Source organism: Peromyscus californicus, unplaced genomic scaffold (genome assembly GCF_007827085.1).
Source record: "Peromyscus californicus insignis strain IS unplaced genomic scaffold, ASM782708v3 Scaffold_17__1_contigs__length_78620276, whole genome shotgun sequence".
In the NCBI taxonomy this organism is placed as follows: domain Eukaryota; kingdom Metazoa; phylum Chordata; class Mammalia; order Rodentia; family Cricetidae; genus Peromyscus; species Peromyscus californicus.
Genome location: NW_026294469.1, coordinates 25,906,782 through 25,927,000, shown reverse-complemented (window position 1 = coordinate 25,927,000; position 20,219 = coordinate 25,906,782). Strand labels below are relative to the sequence as shown.

The 20,219-nt window shown below is 42.5% G+C and overlaps 1 protein-coding gene and 1 long non-coding RNA gene across 4 annotated transcripts; one reads left to right on the top strand and one right to left on the bottom strand.

Annotated features, from left to right (window-relative positions):
* Nucleotides 1–9,850: 9,850 nt before the first annotated feature.
* On the bottom strand, nucleotides 9,851–17,736 carry Pura (purine rich element binding protein A). 3 transcript variants are annotated; one of them, XM_052741908.1, is made up of 2 exons: nucleotides 17,629–17,736; nucleotides 9,851–11,140 (listed from the first exon to the last, which is right to left on the bottom strand). In XM_052741908.1, the coding sequence occupies exon 2, from the start codon at nucleotides 11,000–11,002 to the stop codon at nucleotides 10,037–10,039; it is 966 nt and encodes a 321-aa protein (XP_052597868.1). In that variant the 5' UTR covers nucleotides 11,003–11,140; nucleotides 17,629–17,736; the 3' UTR covers nucleotides 9,851–10,036. The 3 variants fall into 3 exon arrangements, with proteins under 3 accessions (XP_052597868.1, XP_052597866.1, XP_052597867.1); XM_052741906.1 differs by lacking the exon at nucleotides 17,629–17,736 and adding an exon at nucleotides 16,671–16,784; XM_052741907.1 differs by lacking the exon at nucleotides 17,629–17,736 and adding an exon at nucleotides 11,663–11,807.
* Nucleotides 17,648–19,618, top strand: LOC128112691 (uncharacterized). The gene is made up of 2 exons (XR_008219124.1): nucleotides 17,648–17,760; nucleotides 18,795–19,618. It is a non-coding gene; the product is annotated as an uncharacterized LOC128112691 (long non-coding RNA).
* The last annotated feature ends 601 nt before the right edge of the window (nucleotides 19,619–20,219 follow it).

Sequence of the window (20,219 nt, the reverse complement as noted above, 5' to 3'; positions counted from 1 at the left end):
TCTCTTCCCCTTCTATCTGGATGTTATAAAGTCTAACAAAGCTAGTTGCAATATCACATTTCGCTAGTAGGGGCCACCATGTGATAATAATCCAATCTGAAATGTTTTAAGCCAATAGCTTCTAATTTTATCAATTAATTTGCATTACAATTTTCTATACAGTTTGCTCAGAGCAAAAATTCCTAACTTGGATTTCAGAAGATAAGTGATGACCCTGAGGTTGTAGCAAAATTATCTGTTACGTGCATTTTTTTCTGGGGAGAGGGTCCATCACTTTTATCAGATTTTTTAAAGGTATCTGCGACCCCCCCCCAAAAAAAAGCATTACAGGGACTTAAGAGGGATACCCGTAATTTATTGTATAATAGGATTAAGAAATGGAGGCAGACAACAAAAATGGCCTGGGGTTGCTGATCTTTCCCTTTATTCATATTTGGGAAATGAGTGCTTCAAAGTAGGAAAAGGAATTAAGCTGGTTAAACTCCACTAAAAAATAAAGCCACTTGCTACAATTTTCTCACTTCCATATGCAGTAAATTTAGCCTCCAAGAAAAGGTATGAAGACTGAATCTTTTCTTTTCCTAAGGCAATTCACAGATATAATGCTGAATGTCATCCACATTTAAAGAGCTAAGGCCATCAAATGCAGGTAACTCTAATGATGTGAGCCTTTAACTTGTGGTTTTGCATACAGAATTATCTTGAGTCAAATCCATATTCATTAACCTTCATTTCCAAAATTGGTCCATATTTAGACAACTACCTGGCACAATTCCTATACATAACCTTAAAATCTGGACTATGGTTAAACTTTCTACTTAAATTAAAAACAAAGCTACAGGCTCCACAATGGAATCTAGCCACATACATTCAGACCATGATGTAGACAACATTCTCATTTCAAATATATCACTGAATTAACAGAATCTGCAAACAGTATGAACCACAATGACCAGCAGAACATGGGAAGAACATGTCACGATCAACATCCCTATCCAGAACGCATTCAGAATAACCAGATCTGAAAAGAGGCCTCTTACTTGCTGGTTTTAAGTGTGAGGTGTGTAAAAAGCTACAGGGAAAGAAATAGAAAATGAGATCACTAAGTAACTTATAAAAACAATTCCAGCCAAAAATACATCTCTCTGTTCCATTGAGAAAATTCAATGTTTCTTTTTTTGCAGTTCTGAATACAGCATCACACATTTCACAGGTACACTCTTTGTTCTCTGTGCAGAGCACATCAAGAAAGCTAAGACTGCCTCTGGTTAAATCAAAGTCTCATATCCTTTGCTGTCCCCATCTCTCAAAATGTAAGTCGATCTTAAATTCTCAAAAGGAACAGTCACTTCATGTAATACCAGTTATGTGACACAAACCATGAAGAAACTATATGACCTTTATGGAAAGCTACACAAAAGAGGGAACTGTCATCTATTTTACTTCCAGTTTCTTAAGCATGTGCCCAGCAAGACTCATATCATTTGCTAAATGAAACATACCAACACTCCAAAGCCAGGCCATACCAGGCTCGGAAGTTGGATCTCAAAGACACAATTTCATATACATAGACATATTTCCTATTCTAAGCTTTTACTTTTCTTAAACAGTTTAATAAAGCTCACATTCATAAAGAATTTTATTGGCAAATAAAAGATTTATATTAAAAATTTTATCAAAACAAATTTTACTGTTACATAGCTAACATTAACAAATATTTTCTTGGCCTTATAAAGCATATGTAATTGCATATGAGTTTAACTTTGGGTGGGATATTGAAAACAATTTTTGCAAGAAATTAGAAAAGACTAGAAACAAAAGTGAAAGTGACTAGTCTTTAATTTCCAAAAAAATCAAGTGCAAAGATAAATAGTGCAATAATGAAAACTATAAATTTATAGGCCACTTTACAGAGTCTTTTCTGCTTTTGCACTTTTCTACATTATTATCAAACCCTAAAATCTGTATGCAGCATAGAAATGGGCTATCATTTATCTCCATTGACTAGACTCAAGGAAACCTCTCAGACTTGTCTCAGTCATTTAAAGCACTGGTTCTTCACTTCCTTTAAACAATTCCTAAGGGAGGAGCTATTTAAGAAGGCTCTGCACAGACTTAAACTATAGTATGTTAACTATAATTTAAAATCTGACACACAATAAAATGTGAAAATTATACTAAGTGCCAACTCTGCAAAATAAGCTATGTAAAAATAATCCCACTACTGTTAATGAACTTGACACTTGAGAAAAGGAAAAATTCCTTCCAAGTATAGACCAAAACTTCCTTTTGACTATTTTAAAAACAAATTATTGCAGGAATGTATAGGGATCTGATGAAAATGAAACTTGAAAGTAATGTGTCAAAATTACCTGGAATAAACCCATAGTAATTTTACAGTCAATCTGAATCTGAACTATTAACTTTAAAAACAAATATTTACCTTAAACAATTTAACACACTTCTGGAATTACAGAATAGATAACTAATCACTGTCAACTCACCTTACACGAACAGGAACCTGGGAGATATATTAAATTATAATTAACACCCGTCCACACTATCTTTAGGGAATTCTACAATTTTAAAGTAGGAAAACAAACAGAAACATGAGTTCAGGGGATATGCTGTCTAATTCTAGACAAGGGCTTCTTAAGAGCCACAATGTTAGATGGTTGATAGGACTACAAATGTAAAGGAAATAGAAAAGATACTTAAAATAGCAACTCAGGGATTGTATCTGCTTTACTATCTTCCAAAAAACGTATGTGGACCAAAGGCTAAAGAGTCTGTAAAAGAAGGACCTTTGGGTGTCGATCTTGTGGACTAGAAGGATAATCTTGAATTGCAAACATAAACTACACTGTGACAAGAGTCCAAGATAACAGTATATGATAAATGTCACTGACAACTTAAAAATGGCAAATGAAAAAGGTTGAACTGTTGTTTTTTTTCTTTCCCAAAATAGTAAGTTCCTAACACCAATCTGCCTTGACCAGAAAAGCTGCCATTTCACAATTGTGCTACCTGAATTTGTTCAGAGGAGCAGACATACTATAAACCCTCAAACCATCATCATACACATCAAAACAGATTTGTAGAGCCTATCACCATCACCACAACTAGCTACAGACGGTTTTCTCTTAGCTGACAACGGACACACTGACAGCTCCTTAGTGAAGCTCAACCTCATTTTCTTAGCCAACAACTATCATTCAGAGTTCATCTTAGTACTTCTTCCTACTGCCAATAAAAATCCCTCCTACTTTACTTCCAATCATTCTCTTTCTCTCTCACACCCCCATTCACAAACAAACAGCTTTACCCTTTCTGCTCTCCAATTTCCACACCAGTGAGTCTCAGTTCTCAGTAACTTAAACACATGCTTCTTACACTCTTCATTTCACAGATTTCCTAACAAGCACTCATTTAGATGCTCTTCAAATTGCCAAGTTAAGACTATGGGGAAAACAGCAGTCAGGAAGAAGAAGAAGAAGAAGAAAAAAAAAAGACCAAATTACCTCAAAATACAGAAATCTTTCTTGATCATCAGTTAGCTATGTTCAAAGGAAAAGAGTCATTACTTCTTCTGAAGGAGGGATGCTTGGGTGCCATGACTAGGATCATAAAAAAAGAGACTGGAGGAGCCAAAGTGTCAGACTTACTTGGCAGGGAGGTCAAGAGCTACCAACAACTAACTGCACTGCCAGCGGTCAGTCCATTTCAGTAGAGTTTGACATAATGTCAACGAGTTAAATCGTTACCTGATTGTTATTACAGTTTGAGCTAGTCAAGTGAGTAGATGTCACCTGTCTAGTAACTTTTAACTGCCTCTTTAATCCTCCTAGAAGCCTTTTGCATTAAGACATCTTAGACCAAAATATATATCAGCAAGAATATCACAATTACAAAACACAAGAGTGTGATCTTTAACCTTATAGGCCTTCTGAATTACTAAAGTGGAACCTAAACCAAGAAAATTAAAACTCATTAGTTTAATTTCCCCCCATGAAATGCTAAAAAATATGCAAATTAATAATAAAAATGAAGTATGTATTCATGGAAGCACAAAAATATTATGATTCCAAGAATAAAATGTTTCTGGCCTGTAAAAAGTAGTTTTATTTTACACAAAAGATCACCACTACATTTCTACACCTATTAACAAGACAATTTTCCACAAAAGCTAGACAACAGAAGGAAGGGAGGGAAAGAGGGAAGGAGGGAGGAGATACCGAATGTAATGGAAGGAGACACAAAACCTAACATGAAGGCAGAAATGGAAGAATAACTATACAGTTCTTACAAGAAAAACGTCAACAAGAGGCTACTTTCCACAGTCCACTTTTCTGAAGACATAAGATGCCTAGATCCTTTAATATCAAAATCTGGTACTCAGTTTGTAGATGGAAGATGGCAAACATCTTAGAGCCAGCCACATTTCTTATTTCATCTGGTTGCTCTTGAATCTTGAAATTCTAACTAATGCTAGTTTAGATCACCATTACATAGCCCATAATAATGAAATTTCTGCTCAAAAAGAGCTAGCTGGATGGCCTAGGCCTTAAATTTAGGTTTGGTTTTAGGATCAAATAGCTTCATACATCTTTAAATCAGCTTTTCTTAAAAAATGCACTGCAAACTCTGCAGAGCTGTGATAATTAATGCTGCTGGATAAACAGTCATCTTAAGTAGTGATCACTTTAGTTTTTTAGAGTATGTTACTATGAATGGCCTAAATTTGGCTTACAATGTTTCAACCATGTTTTGAAATTTGATAAAAGTTTAAAACAAACTTATAAAACTGGTAAATTTGCTTAAGCAATTAAAAAGATCTCTCCCTTAGTTTATTCTCATGACAAAACATGAGCTCCCTCTGAATTACTGATATTCAAATTGAGAGATAACAACCATGAATGTTATACTCAGTAATCACCCACTGTTTCAAATCTAAAGTGCTCAATATGCCCTTGTCTTAGCTTTCTTTCACATAGTAAATAAAATCTTATCCTGATATCCAAGAAACAACAAAAAAGGAGAAAAATAATTTTCTATCTGTTTTTATGGGGAATAAAATACTAAAAGTACACTTATGTATTTAAAAAAACTGGAGTTATGAAAGCTACCCAAGTAATTTCAGGAAGCCCATTCTAAAACCATCTGGAAATATGAGTGTATAACACGAAGAATAAAAAAAACCTAATGAAAATACTGGAGAAGAGAGAGGGTAAGCCATGTAAAGACAAAAATAATTCCATGCCCATGGTGGGGTCACCATGGCTGGCCAAATATCCCAAAATGTCATGAGAGAAAAATGTGTTTAAAAAGTTTCAACATTGCCAAAACACAAAATTTTAAAGCGCAAAAACAAAACGGAGATAGCTTCTCCAAACACTAAGTTCCATTTAAAAAAACCAGGAAGAAGAAGATGATTTTACATCTTTTCTAACACACTAAATCTTACTATGCTATGAAGTGCTTGGGCCACCAAATCCACCCAGGTTATCTATTCTCAACAGACTTATCTTCCCCACCCCCTTCCACCCAAATTTAGCTCCATTCTCTTGCAGAAAAAGGTACAAATTCCTACATTGATAACAACAAGAAATGAAAACAGTGAGTACAACTGATAGAGATCCATTGATTTTTTATTACAAATGTACTTGATCACTTGGCTTCAAAAAGTTTAAAATCAATACCCTAATATCTGTATGCCAGTACAAAGCAAACTGTTTTACAAATTAAATACCTAAAAACTTGACAAAAATATTAAAATTTGATGAAAAACAATTATAAAAATTCTTAATCTCTCTCTTCAAAAAAAGGAGGCAGTCTTCCCAGACCTATCATACAATGTTAATAGTATTCAGCATTAGGTAACTAAATTATATTTATGTCAGCATTAAAAAAAAACTCTTAAATTATTAGATTTTATTTGTATATGCTTCAGTTAAGTTTGTGAATGCCATCTGATTGCAATATAATCAACTCTTTAACTGAATTCTAATTTACACTTATTTAATAATTTGCATAGCTTGAAAGGGATAAAGGTTATTCTACGACTAATGAACATAGACTATTATAGTGCTGTTTCTCAAGGCAAAAAGTATTTGCTCCCAAATGAAATTATCTGTCTCCTTTCAGCAGGGGTTAAAATCACTAGCAGCTTTCTCTATTACCTGAAAAAAAAAAATCAAACTGAAATTGTTATCCATCTTTAGATGTAAAGGCCTAAAAACAAAAATTGATAGACTTTCCATTTTGAGTCAAATTTTAACCCCTGCATGGGACTAGAAAGTGAGACTTTCAAGGTTTTTTAAATTTCCCATTGGTTTTGGTTTCTACTTTCCATGGCTTTTAAGAAGCTGGAAAACAGTTTGTCTTTCCTGACTTTGTCTTTTTTTCTCATTTGGCAAATGTTCATCTACCTCCAATGTGTGTCTAGTAGAGGAAAAGCCAACATGGCTTTCTTATGAACTTCCTTTGTTGTCAAAGGCATGTATGATGATTTCTACAGTTCTGGTTAGTTAACTTTAGCTCCCTCTGTGGCTGGATGACTGCTGCTTCTAACATCTGCATGATAAATAGGAGGCACAAATAAAAGGTAGCTTTAAAAACAAGATTTGGTGATTTAAGGGGAGAAAAACCCACAAATACCATCAGCACTACCAACATCACCACCACCACCACCACCACCACACACACACACACACACACACACACACACACACACACACACACACACACACACACAGGCACTCCTCAAATCTGGTGGCTGATCTCTGGATCAATTACTTGACAGTGTCTCTCATTTTAAAGAACATCAATATCTCAATGCATTTCAAGTTTTCTTTTTTTACTTAGGCAAATAACATAGTTTAACCAAGCTCTTGGACCTTAATTGTAAGACAAAGCAGATCAATAAAAATAAGGCATACTTGTCATGAATTAAGTTCTGTTTGCTTGTTTTTGGCACATTTGATCATACTGTCTTCTATGAATAACACATATGGTCAAATATACCCCCCCCTTTTTTTTTCAGCACAAACTGGGCTACCTACTAGTAAAATTAAAACAAGAAGAGACTCTAACATAATACACTGAAATATAGAACCTTGGTAAAGTACCGAGCACCTGGGAGGGGAAATGTAGGGGAAGGATGAAACAGGAGAAGGAGAAGGGGAGGTTAGGAGGTCAATGGGGAGAGAAAGTGAGATGCTTTAAACAAAAAGAGCATCTTTACAGTCACTCAGTTTTCTCTATGACCACTTTTTAAGTCTTAAAAGATCTGCATGTGGATTTCTTTTTAAACCCACTGACCATAAATCAGACAATGGATTCAAAGTCCTAGTAAGATTGTGTTTAACTGTCATAGTGTAAAGACAACAGCACAGTACATGTGCTTCTCGATCCAGTAGGATTCCAAGCAGAATCTGAAGTCTATAGGAAGAAAGGTTTCACTTTAGGCGGCTGACCCTAAAGAAAACCTTATGAAAGAACTTGCATCTCAAAGAAAGGACACTTTGCCTAAGTTTGCTGTGTTTTTGTTGACTTGCACTACTGACTGCTGGCTACTACGAAACACTGATCTAGGAGTACTCCAACAACTCGTAGCACAAGGCTTAACTTTAAGAAGCTATAGTAAACAAGAGACAAAATCAAAGCAATTCTCTTTCCTAATTAGAAACAGCACAGAGAATGCAATCTTTTCCATATCACAGTTAAAGTACAGTGAACAAAACAGCTCAACAAACCTTAAGACAAAAAGTGCAGGTTATTAATGTTTACATGCAGTTGATAAGCATTCCAAATGTCACATTATGCACTGTAAAAGCTCAACTTTACTATATGAAAATAATAAAAAATGCACCTTGGGGGGAGGGGAAAGCAATTTAATAATTTCCAGTGATTTTTGTAAGTAAAGAAACTCCTAACTATTGTACGGTCACCTCATATTTAACATTGTATGAATATGAAAAGCAAACAATGGGAAAATGCACAGTACAATGAAAATAGCTTGTTATTCAACACATACAGTAGATCTCAAAAACAAAGACAACACAACCAGAAAGCTTAAAAATATCAAATCAAAACCTAAAGAGCCAGCAGGAAAAAAAAATCCTTCAAAAAAGACAACTGTTCTGCCTTCCTAGGCGGATGCTTTCCAATGGGAAAGGTACTGACACCTTCCCAGTCCTACAGGTGGTTTCTTCTACATACAGCAGGTAGATCTAGATGGCTGGATTTGCCAAGAAACAATTGCATGTCCAGAACTCTCTCTGTCAAGACAAGATCCAAGATCCTCTTTTTTTCTTTTTTCTTTTTTTACCAAAATACTTTCTACAGAATTCCAAACCAAAATGTACTGTATTTAAGGCATCTTTTTTTATAACATTTTCTCTTCACTCAAAGATGATAGTCATGCAGCAGTTTAATGATAAAAAATATATTAATATTTTACTATACAGCAGCAAGAAGTTAGTTGTCAATTAAAAGCACACAAACATCTTTAACTGAAAACCTGTAAAAGACTACCGTTACAAACAATTTCAGTGGAGGACACCACTTGGTAAAGTGCTCCCCTAAGCTTGCATCTCCATACCCTACACTTTGACTATGAGTGATAACAGAACATACTTTTGACAGAAGGCTTGTACACTTGGGGAACACAAATACACTTACATATAATGTAGCCAGTAATAACTAGCACCACAGCTACATGGAAATCCTTTACATACACCAACTTGGCTTTCACTTTTAAATGAAACTCAGAATCCATGGCTCAGTAGGATAACTATAATGGTGTTGCTTTGCTTTTAAACAGGTCTACATAAGTTAATAGCACTGGCAAAAATCAAAGGATAGCTTCAGACCTATTACAAGTTTAGGAGACAGTGCTAGTGACCACAAATAGACTCACTACCTGATATCCAAGTACAGGTTCACTGGAAATTGCTGCACGTTAGTTAGGTTTTTAAAATCTTTCTACACATAATAAAAAATATATATTATGAACAATACAAGTACATCTCATATACACAATAATAACAAAACACCTACTCAGTCAAAGCAAACAGATGCAGAAAAATATTATGGGAAATTTCCTTTTTCTTTCTCTTTTTTCTTTTACTATTTGAATAACTTTGGTTCCAACCATAAAAATCACAACTTAGCAAATTTCATTTAAATGCCTTTTTTAATAATTTCTTCATGTTCACAGAAGTTTCACTGACCATTTTTATATGTTTAAGGTCCAGATGCAATGCATATTGTATAAAAGAGAGCACTTATTGTTTACCTTGCATGAATTAAACCTACGTACCTTGAACTCTACAAACTTCTGCATAACATTTAGACAAAGCTCAGACACACAGCATGCCTAGCCCTCATATATATACACATCTCTAATCACAGGTATATAGGATGTCAAATATACTATAATAACCTCCATGTAAGGTTTGAAATTTGGTAACAAAATGAGAAAAACTAAAAATATTATTTTACGTGTTCTAAAATATCTCTTTTTTTTGTGCTAAAGTCAAATGTTAGCTCAACATGAAAAGGACTTTTTATATAATTCAGCAATATTATAATCTTGACCATTTTGCAAACACTTTTAATAATAATAGCTTAAACGTGTACAAAAGTTCTTGGTTAATTAGGGAAATAAACACTCAGTTCTTTATATTTTTTAATCAAGTAGGAAACACAGTTCATATAATGTTATTACTTTTTGTATATTTTTTTGTTTTTTGTTTTTAGCAGCTGCTTACTGTTTTACATGGTGGATAAAGTGGACAACATCCAGCGATGGGTGGCAAGTCAAGAAGAGAAACTGTCAGTTGGTGGAGGTTCTGTGGGTGGTGCTCCCTTGGAGTTTAAGTTTTTTTTTTTTTTAACTTTTTAACTTTTTATTTTCTCTCTTTACAGTATATTTTCTCTCTGTGTGTGGCTGTGTGTGTGTGTGTGTGTGTGTACACGTACGTGTATGCGTGTGTGTGTGTGTGTGTGTGTGTGTGTGTTTCATTCAGTTTGATCAATCTTCTTCCCCTTCTTCCTCACCCTGCAGCAGCAGGGTGGCGGCGGTGGTCTCCTCCTGCTGCTGCTGCTGCTGCTGGTGGAGCTGCTCACAAGCGGCCCGCTTCTCCCTCTGCTTCTCTTGAATCTTCTTCATCTCCTCCGAGTACTTGCAGAAGGTGTGTCCGAACTTGGCCCACACCTTGTAGGGCACGGTGATGGAGTTGCGGTAGGTGGGCTTCACCTCACTGACTCGCATAAACACGCCGTACTTGTTGGAGCCCACATCGAAAAAGAAGCGCTTGTTGTCCACAGTCAAGGAGGTGCCCTCGGGCAGCTCGGCCGGCTCCTCCTCCACTCCGTAGTCGTCGATGAGCTTGGCCAGAGCGTCACGGAACTCGATGAGCCCCTGTGCGGGCAGCGCAATGGTCTGGCCCTGCGTGGAGCCCAGGCCGGGCCCCCGGTTGACTGTCTGGCGGATGCGCAGGAAGCGGCCGCGCTGGTTCTCCTTGAGATCCATGTAGTACTTGCGGTTTTCGCGCACCAGGAACTCGCTCTTGAGCGCCCGGCGTGGTTCGTCCTGTGCCTGGGCCAGGTCGGGCGGCTGGCTGGGGCCCAGCTGCGCGTAGTGCTCGATGAAGTCGCCCAGGTAGTCGCGGAACTCCACGGCCACAGACATGGAGAGGGTGAGGCGGCTCTTGTTGCCGCCAGCGCCCACCTCAGCGATCTTCAGGAAACGGCCCTTGGCGTTCTGCTTCACGTCCAGGTAGAAACGCTTGTTCTGGATGTCCACCCGCTTGGAGGCCAGCTCCTGCGTCTCGTGCTGCAGCCCCCCCGGGGCCCCGCCGCCGCCGCCACTGCCGCCGCCGCCCCCGCCGCCACCACCGCCCCCGCCGGAGCCTGAGCCCGAGCCCGGGTGCCCTAGGGAGCCGCCCGAGCCCAGCGCCGCACCACCCTGCTCGCTGCCGCTGTCTCGGTCCGCCATGATGCTGCGCTCCGCCGCCGCGCCGCCGCCTGCCGCTCCGCCCGCCGCCTCAGTCGCCTCAGCCGCCGCTGCTTTCCCTCCCCGGCTCCGCCTGCTGCCGCCGCAACCCCCACAGCCAGTCAGCCACTCTCGCGAGATCTGCGGGAGAGACGAGACAGACGAGACCCGGTAACAGGGCACTGACTCCCCAGTACAGTAGCAGGACGCCCTACTGTACGCGCCCACCCGCCCGCCGGCACGTGACTGCGCCCCTTCCCCAGGCCAGCCACCCTGCCCGCCTGCCCGCCAGGCGGCGCCCACCCGCCGGCCCTCGCCCTACACCCCTGGGGGGGGGGAGAGCGGGAGCGCCGCGTCGCAGTTCGGCTGCCACCGCAGCCTCTGCCACCACCACCGCCGTAGCTACCCGTTGGCCAGACCCTAAGCAGCCTTGACTCGGGGAGTCGGGGGACTTGGGGGGACATGCCGTATTAAGCACAGAGATCAGGCCTGACTCTTGCTTTCCAGTGACCCCAAAGAGAAGATGTGGGGGAGGGGCCTGCGTAGCACAGCAGAGTAGGATGCAGAGGGTACACCGAGTCACGGCCTCCCTTTCCCCTGTGGGCCTGACCCAGACCCAGACCCAGACAGGGTCGCCCAACACCCGGCAGGGCTGTCTCCTACCGCAGAGCTGTGGCTGAAGACGCCGGCGGGGAAAAAGAGGTGCTGCGGTGGTAAACCCTTAGCTGCAGAGGGGGCTGCTGGGGACGAGGACCGGGCGCCGGCAGCAGTGGCGCGGAGCAGCAGACACCTAGCCTGTCCCTCCCCTCTCCCTCCCCTCGCTCCCGCCGCTCCCCCTCCCCGCGCACGGCAGCGGCTCTGGCCTCAGATGATCCCGCTCCCCCCTCCCCCCAACCGCAGCCCCGCACAGTCGGGCGGGCGCACTCACCAGCGGGGGGAGCTGGGCTGAGGACAGTAGCCGCACCAGGGCCGGGGTGCCCGCAGTGCCTATTCCCGTAGGCTATGCCCTTACTCCCAAACACTAATAGAAAAGAAACCCACACTCATCCCCAAACCTGCAACCAGACCCCTTTGGGACCACGACTGCTTGGCTTTCTCCCCCCTCCTCCTTCTGAGATTTGGGAAGGGGGGCACCCTGCTTAGGGCTCAGCCCAGCCTGGGTTGTCGGCCAGCTCTGCAGATGAACCAGGCCCTGCCGAGCATTCAGACCCCAGCCCACTCCTCTTTGGAAGGACCCAGAATGGAGGAGAAAACCCAATCAGGCTTTCGGAAATTCATGAACTAAAAATGTCAGGAATTTCCTGGGAAACGCAGTTCCTTACGGGATTCATTAAAGCAGGTTTGCTTACCCCTTTACTCTTCCGCCCCAAATCTCCCAAGTATCAAAAAGAGCCCCCCACCCCCAGTAAAATATTAAAAGATCTTGGATTTTGTGCAGACAGGTTACTGACCATTAATTAACCAATCAGTCTTTGGATGGTGACAGCTAAAGGGGATCTTCTGTGGCCATAGAAAGGGGCCCAAGAATAAAGGAGGGGCTCAGAAATAGAAATTTTCTTCTTAAACTATAATCCATAATCTAGGGCTTATTTTCCAACACCCAGACAGATAGTGAATGCTCTTACCCCCTTCACTGCAGAGTGCAGCCCTGGCAGCTGTGGCAAAGCCAAGGCCTATTTCCTGAGGACTCTTGCCAATGACCCCAAACTCCACATTACTGGAGAGGATACAGATCATGCAGCCTTATCCTTGGCTTGTTCAACATAGATTGCTACCTCTACCCTAGTAATATGCCTATTCATCTGTGGGTTCCCCTCCTACTGAACTTCTCCTTTCTTTTCACAATACGGAGACACCTTCCCCACTTAGCTGCAGAAAATGATAACTCAAATGGTTGCCCAACTGGGAAAGAATTAAAGTAAGAACAGTCTAGGGACAGATCCCTTTCTAGTCCTGAGCCCGCAAAGCCCCTTAATATGGCCTTTTACTCTGGAGGCAAACCTGTCTGCTGGGTATATATGTCTTCTGCATCTCTGTCTTTCCCATCCTCTGTCCCCAGCAAGAGCCCCATTTTAGTTAGTGTTAGCCACGTTCACTACTTCCCACTAATGAGGAAGAAACAGGGCAAAGAACCCTGGCCACCAAAGAGCAAACCAGGGAATCCTGCGAACCAGCCTGAGAAACATGCACCTGCATTCAGTGATATCTGAAGGAGCTCCCTGAAGAGGAAGCTCACTCCGAAACAGAAACCTTTGCTATGGGCCTCACAAAGAATTTCTCCTTAATTTAGAAGCAATCACTTACATACAGGCCTTTTCAGTGCTGACTTTTCTGCACTCTCTCCTCCATCCCCAAGTCTGTTGGGTTAAGGGAAACAGGAACTTTTAGAGGACTTCCTACCACAAAAACAAATTCCTGAAGACACAGAGGTGCCTACAGGCTCCCGACTTGCTCCTTGTAATAGTCAGGACCCTGGATAGACCCCGGCAACTCCAGAAACCTAACCACTGAGTGACAGGGTATCTGCATAGAACGGAGCGGTCTTTGGCTTTCACGTGTAAACTGAGGGAAAGGTCCAGTGAGTCCGGATCTAGAGGGTCACCCGCCCTTCTTCAAGAGTTTACGAAGAACCAAACCGTACCCTCTAATGAGAGTTCAAGACAGCGAGGCCAAGGAGATTTTGATAGCCGCCTGCCAGCAGCCAGTCCCTACATTCTTCCAAGCTTGGGGTTCCATATTGCCTTCCGGACCAAATTCACAGTTTAAATTTCTTGCTGTTCCAAACATTTTTTTTCCAGGGGTTCTGAAGCAGTTTGAATTTGTGAGTGCCCTGATTTTCTGGGGAAACGGGGGAGGTGGGGTATCACCAGGAATTGACTTCTTCCTCAGACAAGAGGCAAGTGATGAGGTTTCTAAGTAGAATACAAATTAAATATCATTTGCACACTTAAACTGGGAATTTTGAGTGAAAACCAGCACATGACTGAGATGTCTGAGTAATTATATGCTGGCTTTATACTAGTCATGTTTTGTAATTTCTACCTGTGCACGCCAGCAGCTCTTCTTTATATCTAAAAAGTAAACAAGACTGAAGTTTCCTCCACAAACAATTCCAGTTAGTTAGGTAGCATACTTTTACTACTTCACCAAGAGCGTCAATTTCAGGATAAGCCTGTAAATGTGGGGTTTTTCTCAGACTAAAAAGTAAAAGGTGACTTTCCTTAGGCTACAGGTATGACATTCGTCTTAAAAGGCAGCCAGGAAGGAATGAATATTAACTTACAGGATAGTCCTAAAATGTTTAAACCTTTAAGTAGAATTTAAAAATTATATCTGCATCCTGGCTTTGAAGATCTTTAAGAAAATTGTGGATTTAAAGAGGGTTTTAGTCATTTGTTAACTACCTAAATATACCAAATTGATAAATGAAAAACCTGTTCTAAGTGTTTAGCTCTTTGAATCTATTACTTCAATACACATAGCTGTTAAGACTAACCTTACAATTTCATTACAATGTAGGAAACTCTAAAAAGAAACGAAATATAATGTGCAGCAAAATATCCATATTAATGAAAAATCATCAAAAAGAAATATTCCCCTTTCACTCAAAATTTGCTTACATTTACCTGATAAGGATTTCTAGGTCCTTTGAGCCCCCTTTATTAACACTATATACACATTTTTAAAAGACTCAAGATTTTAAAAAAATTTAATCACTATATATTTAACAAACTTACCCACAAAAAAAATTTTTTTTTTGCATAAGGACACAGATTCTGAGATAGACCAAGAAGGAAAAAACCCTTCAATTTTCCTCTGCCTCAACTACAGGTGATTCTGATGAAATAGTGTAATTCATCTTTTATTTTTACAGACAAAAAATAACACAGTTATAAAATAAACTTGAGGAGAGGCTATTTACCTCTGGGTAGTAAACTCTTGATTGTAGAGTTCCCAACAGAAACAACACATTAATACTTTACAAAGCTCAAATCCCTCCTTCTCCCAAAAGAGAACATTGGAACTTTATTCAAGTGCTACTTGGGCTAAACCAGACAATTATCTTCAATACTTAAATCATTAAAAACAACTAGAATGTTAGGCTGCAAATATTCAAAGCAGAATTCCCCCATTTCTTTATGGCTCCTACTAAGGGAATTAAGGGACACTCACAAGTAAACCTGAATATGAGCATCATAATCATCTCACAGTACTAGCATTTCACGAATCCTTTTAAAGCAGCTTTCAATAGCCTACCTATTCTTGAAAATTAGCTTTCTTTGACACTGTATGAGTGTTTAGAATTAAAGATATGAACTAAATATTCAAATTCAGAAAAGAACTATTTAGTAATCTATAATCTTCCAATTTTCAAAAGGTTTTCATTTTAAACATCTGCAGAAGAGTTAAATTTAGCACACATTCTAAATTCCATAAAAAATTCACAGAACCCGACATTTTATGGACCCCAAAGGTCCAAACAAAACCGATTCAAATGTCAAAAGCTCTCTCTTAGTCTGATACTTAAATGATTTTACTAGTACTGTACTCAAGGAACTGAAATCACAACTTTTGCCATACTCTAGTCAACACTCCATTTTTCAAAGCCGCAATTCCCTTAAGTCTTTTGGGCGGGGACAAAGGGGGTCTTAAAGTAAATCAAAATTTTCTTTTCCCCTCTGGCAGTCTACCAAAAGATGCCAAACCAAATCCAGCCTATTGTAAATCTCCCTCCCAAGGACATGGGACGGTAACATCGACACCGCTGCTAAAAGATGCCTTAAAGCCCCTAGCCGGACAGAAACGTAACGGGCCCAGATCAGCAGAGCCTCAGAGACAACGAAAAAGAAGGTGGCATTTTTCGGGGGAGGGGGGACGACAGCCAACAGCTGGTCTCTCGGGGGCCTCTACCAAAGTTCAAGCTTATGGTAGATATATTTGTAGGGTACCTTCTCCTACATCACAAGCCACCTCTAGTCCTACTGTCGGTCTAGCTACCCTCTAGCTTCACATCCTCACCCCCCCCTGTCGTCCCCCCCCCCCCGACAAAAGCGGGGTTGGGTATTGAGCACGCAGATCTAGCACCCGGGCTATTGCTTGGGCCACCCATCCTTGGGCCTGGCTTCATGTGCGATGTCAGCACGGATTTGTTTTGCCCTTAAAAAACAACCAACAACGCACCTTGGGCGTGTGTAATTGGGGGGGGGGGGGGTTGGAGCAGGAGAGGGGTTGGTAGTGGAATCTAATTTATAGATCCCTCCTTCCTCTTCCCACCTTCAAGGGATGCTGCACTGGGAGTGTCGGCCACGTTTAGCGCACTGTCCCAGGCCTCGGGGCCACGGTGGTCTGTGGGAATGGGGCTCAGAGATGGAAAAGAAAAAAAAAAAAAAGCCCGCATCATTGATGGTCTCCAGTGTCTGCGGGGGGAGAACTGTTTTTTTTTTTTTTAAGGGGGAAATGTTATGATGTTCCTTCTCGGAAGTGGGAGCGGGTTCCTGCGTTCGCTCCGCCAGGCCCAGGGTTTGGGGGGTAGGGGGGGGGCGTTGCTGCACTGCCTGGGTCTGCAATGGCACTCTTAATCATTCCTGGGCCGCGAGGACAGTTTCAGGGGACAGGGTGGGCGGCACCTCGAGGGTGACGGTGACAGCAAGCAAGGTCGCGAGGGGCTTACCGGGGCGGGCGGGCTGGCGGGCGCTGTCCTGCCGCAGGTGAGGGAGGGCGCAGGCTGGTGGAGGGAGGCCGGCGCGCGCGAGGCGGGCGCGAGGAGGAGGAGGAGGAGGAGGAGGAGGGGGAGGAGGGAGGGGGGGGAGGCGCGCGCGCACACCTGTTCTGGACGGCGCGCGAGCCGCACGGCGGCGCCTCACTCGGGCTCTCCGGGCTGAGCCGCGAGGAGGGCGGGCTGCGGGCAGGGGCGGGCCGCGAGGGGAGGGGAGGGGAGGAGGCGGAGGAGGAGGAGGAGGAGGGGGCGGCGGCCGCGCGGCGGGCTCCGGCCTGGCTCGCTCTGGCTCCGGCTCCCGCGGGGGCAGGCCGGGCCGACACCCGGCTCCTCCCGCTCACTCACGGCCCCCTGCGGCTCGCTCGCTCTCCTTCTCCTTCCCCAGCGGGCTCCGCTCGCCGCCGCCGCCGCCGCCGCCGCCACGGCGAGTCGTGGCAGCCAGACGTCGGCGCGTAACCCGGCGCTCCGTGCGTGACTCCCGGCGACGTCAGCGCGCGCCCCCGCGCTGCCCACTTCCCCCCCCCTCCCGTGGCTCGCGCTCGCGGCTCCGTGGCGGCCGCGGGAGCCGAGCGCGCTCCCCGCCTCTGCCTCGCACGCGTGAGCGCGCCCTTCGCCGGGGTTGGCGCGTCAACACCGCAGCCCAGGCCCCGGGGCGCGTCCGAGGACCGGGCCCCGGTGGTCGCTCCCTCCCCACCCCGCTCCCGGGACGCCCCCCTCGGGGACTCATTCCCTCGCCGGCGGTCTCGAGGCCCAGGCGGGGCTCGGGCCCGGGTGGAAGCCCGAAGGGCCTGCGCCAGCTCCGCGTTAGGGCCTCGGCGGCGTCACTGCGGCTGCCGCCGCCACCTCGTCACACGCCCCCTCCCTCCACCCGGCTCCGAGGCAGCGAGCCTTTCATCTCCCGGGAGGGTCTCACCTTGGCCTTCAGACGCCCGCCAAGAGGGGCTTGGAGGGGCGGAATTAGCCTCAGCAGAGAGGCTAGATCAGGCTCTGGCTCCAGGAACCATTGACAGGAAGTGTGGGGTGTCTGCCCAGCCTCCCACGCAGTGTAGGTGAAGCTGGGCCCCTTTGAGGGAATGTGACTAAGGACAAAACCCTGATAAATATTATTTATGCGTCCTTGGGCAGAGAGAGAGAGAGAGAGTAAAGGGGACGGGTTAATTTTCATAAATTGCCATGCAAGGGTAAAACCCAGGACTATACAATTGTCTTTTAAGGGTGTTATGAAATCTTACCAACTTTGAGATTTTTGGTGCACACATCTCAGTCCTCAACACTAAGTACACAGAATTAACATAGATCAGCTAATGATGATCCGCAGAATAAATGACAAACGGCTTTCACCATCTTTATTTAAATAGATCTCCAAGAGAAGTCACCCTATTGTTTAGGAAAATAAAGAGGCGAATAAAAAAAGCAATTCAAAGGAAATGACCCATTACTCCTCAGCCCATATCAAACATTTTCTCGCCTCTACAGTCAATGAGCATTTTGTTCCTTTTTTAAGTACGAGAATAACTAACTTAAATAACTAAAATAACTGACCAGATTTTATGAAGTTATTTTGAATATACATGACAAATGCTCTGTCCTTAGGCAATAGAACTTTAAATTTCATTAATCGTCAAGAATTTTATCTAGTGAAACCCATGAGAAAAGTAGAAATTATACGTGATACATCCTGTTTTATAGATGAGAACTTTCGAGTTGGAACAGTTAGTTAGCTGTCCAGAGTTTTAAGGACTTTCATCCGTGAAGGAGAAAGCTTAAGTCATTCTGTCCACTACCCTCCACTGTTGTCTTCAAAGTATCTTTCAAAGTACCCTTTTTATTATGTTTTATTATGTTGTAGATAGCGGTTAGGGGCTGAAAAGGATCAAAGGGAAGGCTTAAAAGGTTTGAATTTGAGATTTGTGCTATAGAACATGATACTCAGTAATACATTGTGAAACAAATTGAACTCACACTTAGAAAAGCAACAAAATGTTTGTTAATCTCTGGTTAGAGGCCAGAAAAAGAGAAGGGCTGAGGAGTGATGGGTCATTTCCTTTGAGTTACTTTTTTTATTCACCTCCTCTTTAGGTGGCAGCACCGCTATACAAATGTCTTCTAAACAGTCTTCTGTGTCCTGACGTCCTGAAGTATTTCATCCTAAATGTCTCCAATGTGGAAATTAGAAGCTGGTGAAAAATACGAAATCAGAGCTGAGAATTAGAGTGCTTGGGAAGTCTACAGAAGGCCGCAGAAACTAACAAACTTCATGGAGTTATTGAAGGAAAAGCCTAGAACTTTAAGAAATACATCAAGTGTGAGAAGCAAGTGAATGTGCCTTTTTATTAGAAATAATATTTCTAACATTTCACCTTATCAAGTATATTTTAAAGTTGCAATCTATGCAGATGTTGGTTTTCTAACTGCATTTTTTCTTCTTAAATACAGAGTCTCATTATGTAACTCTGGCTGCACTAGAACTTACTATGTAGACAAGGTTGGCTTTGAACTCAGAGATCCTCTTGCTCTGCCTCTTAAGTGCTGGTTTCTGACTGCAATTTTTGATTTAAGTACAATTTATTTTCAGTTATCCACTATCGGGCTTAAGAAGATCCCCAAACAGTGCTTTATTGTTGCCCCTTGTTGAAGAAACTCTTCCTGGCTTCTTTTCTGGCTTCCCTGTATCGTTCATGTACAAAGTAATCTTCCATCACTCGAACTCAGAGAAGTGAGAATACTGACTGAAGTAGATGTGAAGTGGGAGCCATTTACAAGTGATTCTATAGCTTAACCTTTCCCACATTTTTTATTTTTTGAGACAGAGTCTCATGTAGCCTAAACTGGTCTCAAATCCACTATGTCCCATATTTTTTTGAAGATAATAAATTGTGATGTGTAGAAAATTTTTAGATCAAGTGATGTCTAAATATGTTTGCCATAATTAATTTTGTTGATATATAGTAGTTCTCTCCTTATCCCTTACCAAAGCAACCCAATAAAATTGAATTTACGTGCATTTCAAAATAGCCTGCATTAGATTTGCTGTGTACACACAGCCACCAAGGACTATAGAGGCATGACAACCAAGAGTGGGAAATCCAATTATTTCTGGAGAGAGGATAAAGTGTTGATAAAGTCCTTCTTGATGATAGCTTCCATCTTTCTCAAGTCAAACTTGGAGGAGGAGTCTCGAGTGAATTGGTAGTTCTCAAACTCAGCAGTATTATGTTAGGATTTTAAAGCACTCCACTGCCAGCAATCATGCAGCCTGGGGCTTTTGTTCCAAACTTCTGCCAACACTATTTTGGCAGTAGAATGTTCTGTTGAACAAAGTTTGCACGTGTTTAGGGTGTGAAGTGGTTCCTTGGGCTTTTATCTGGTTTCATTCCAGTTTAGAGACTTGAAGACAAGGGTCAGAAGCATGAGACTGAGTTCATATGTGTCTTGAAAGAGACCAAACAATTTTGAATTTTCACTCAGACTATGATCAGCTTTTTCTTTGTTTTTGTGAGAGTT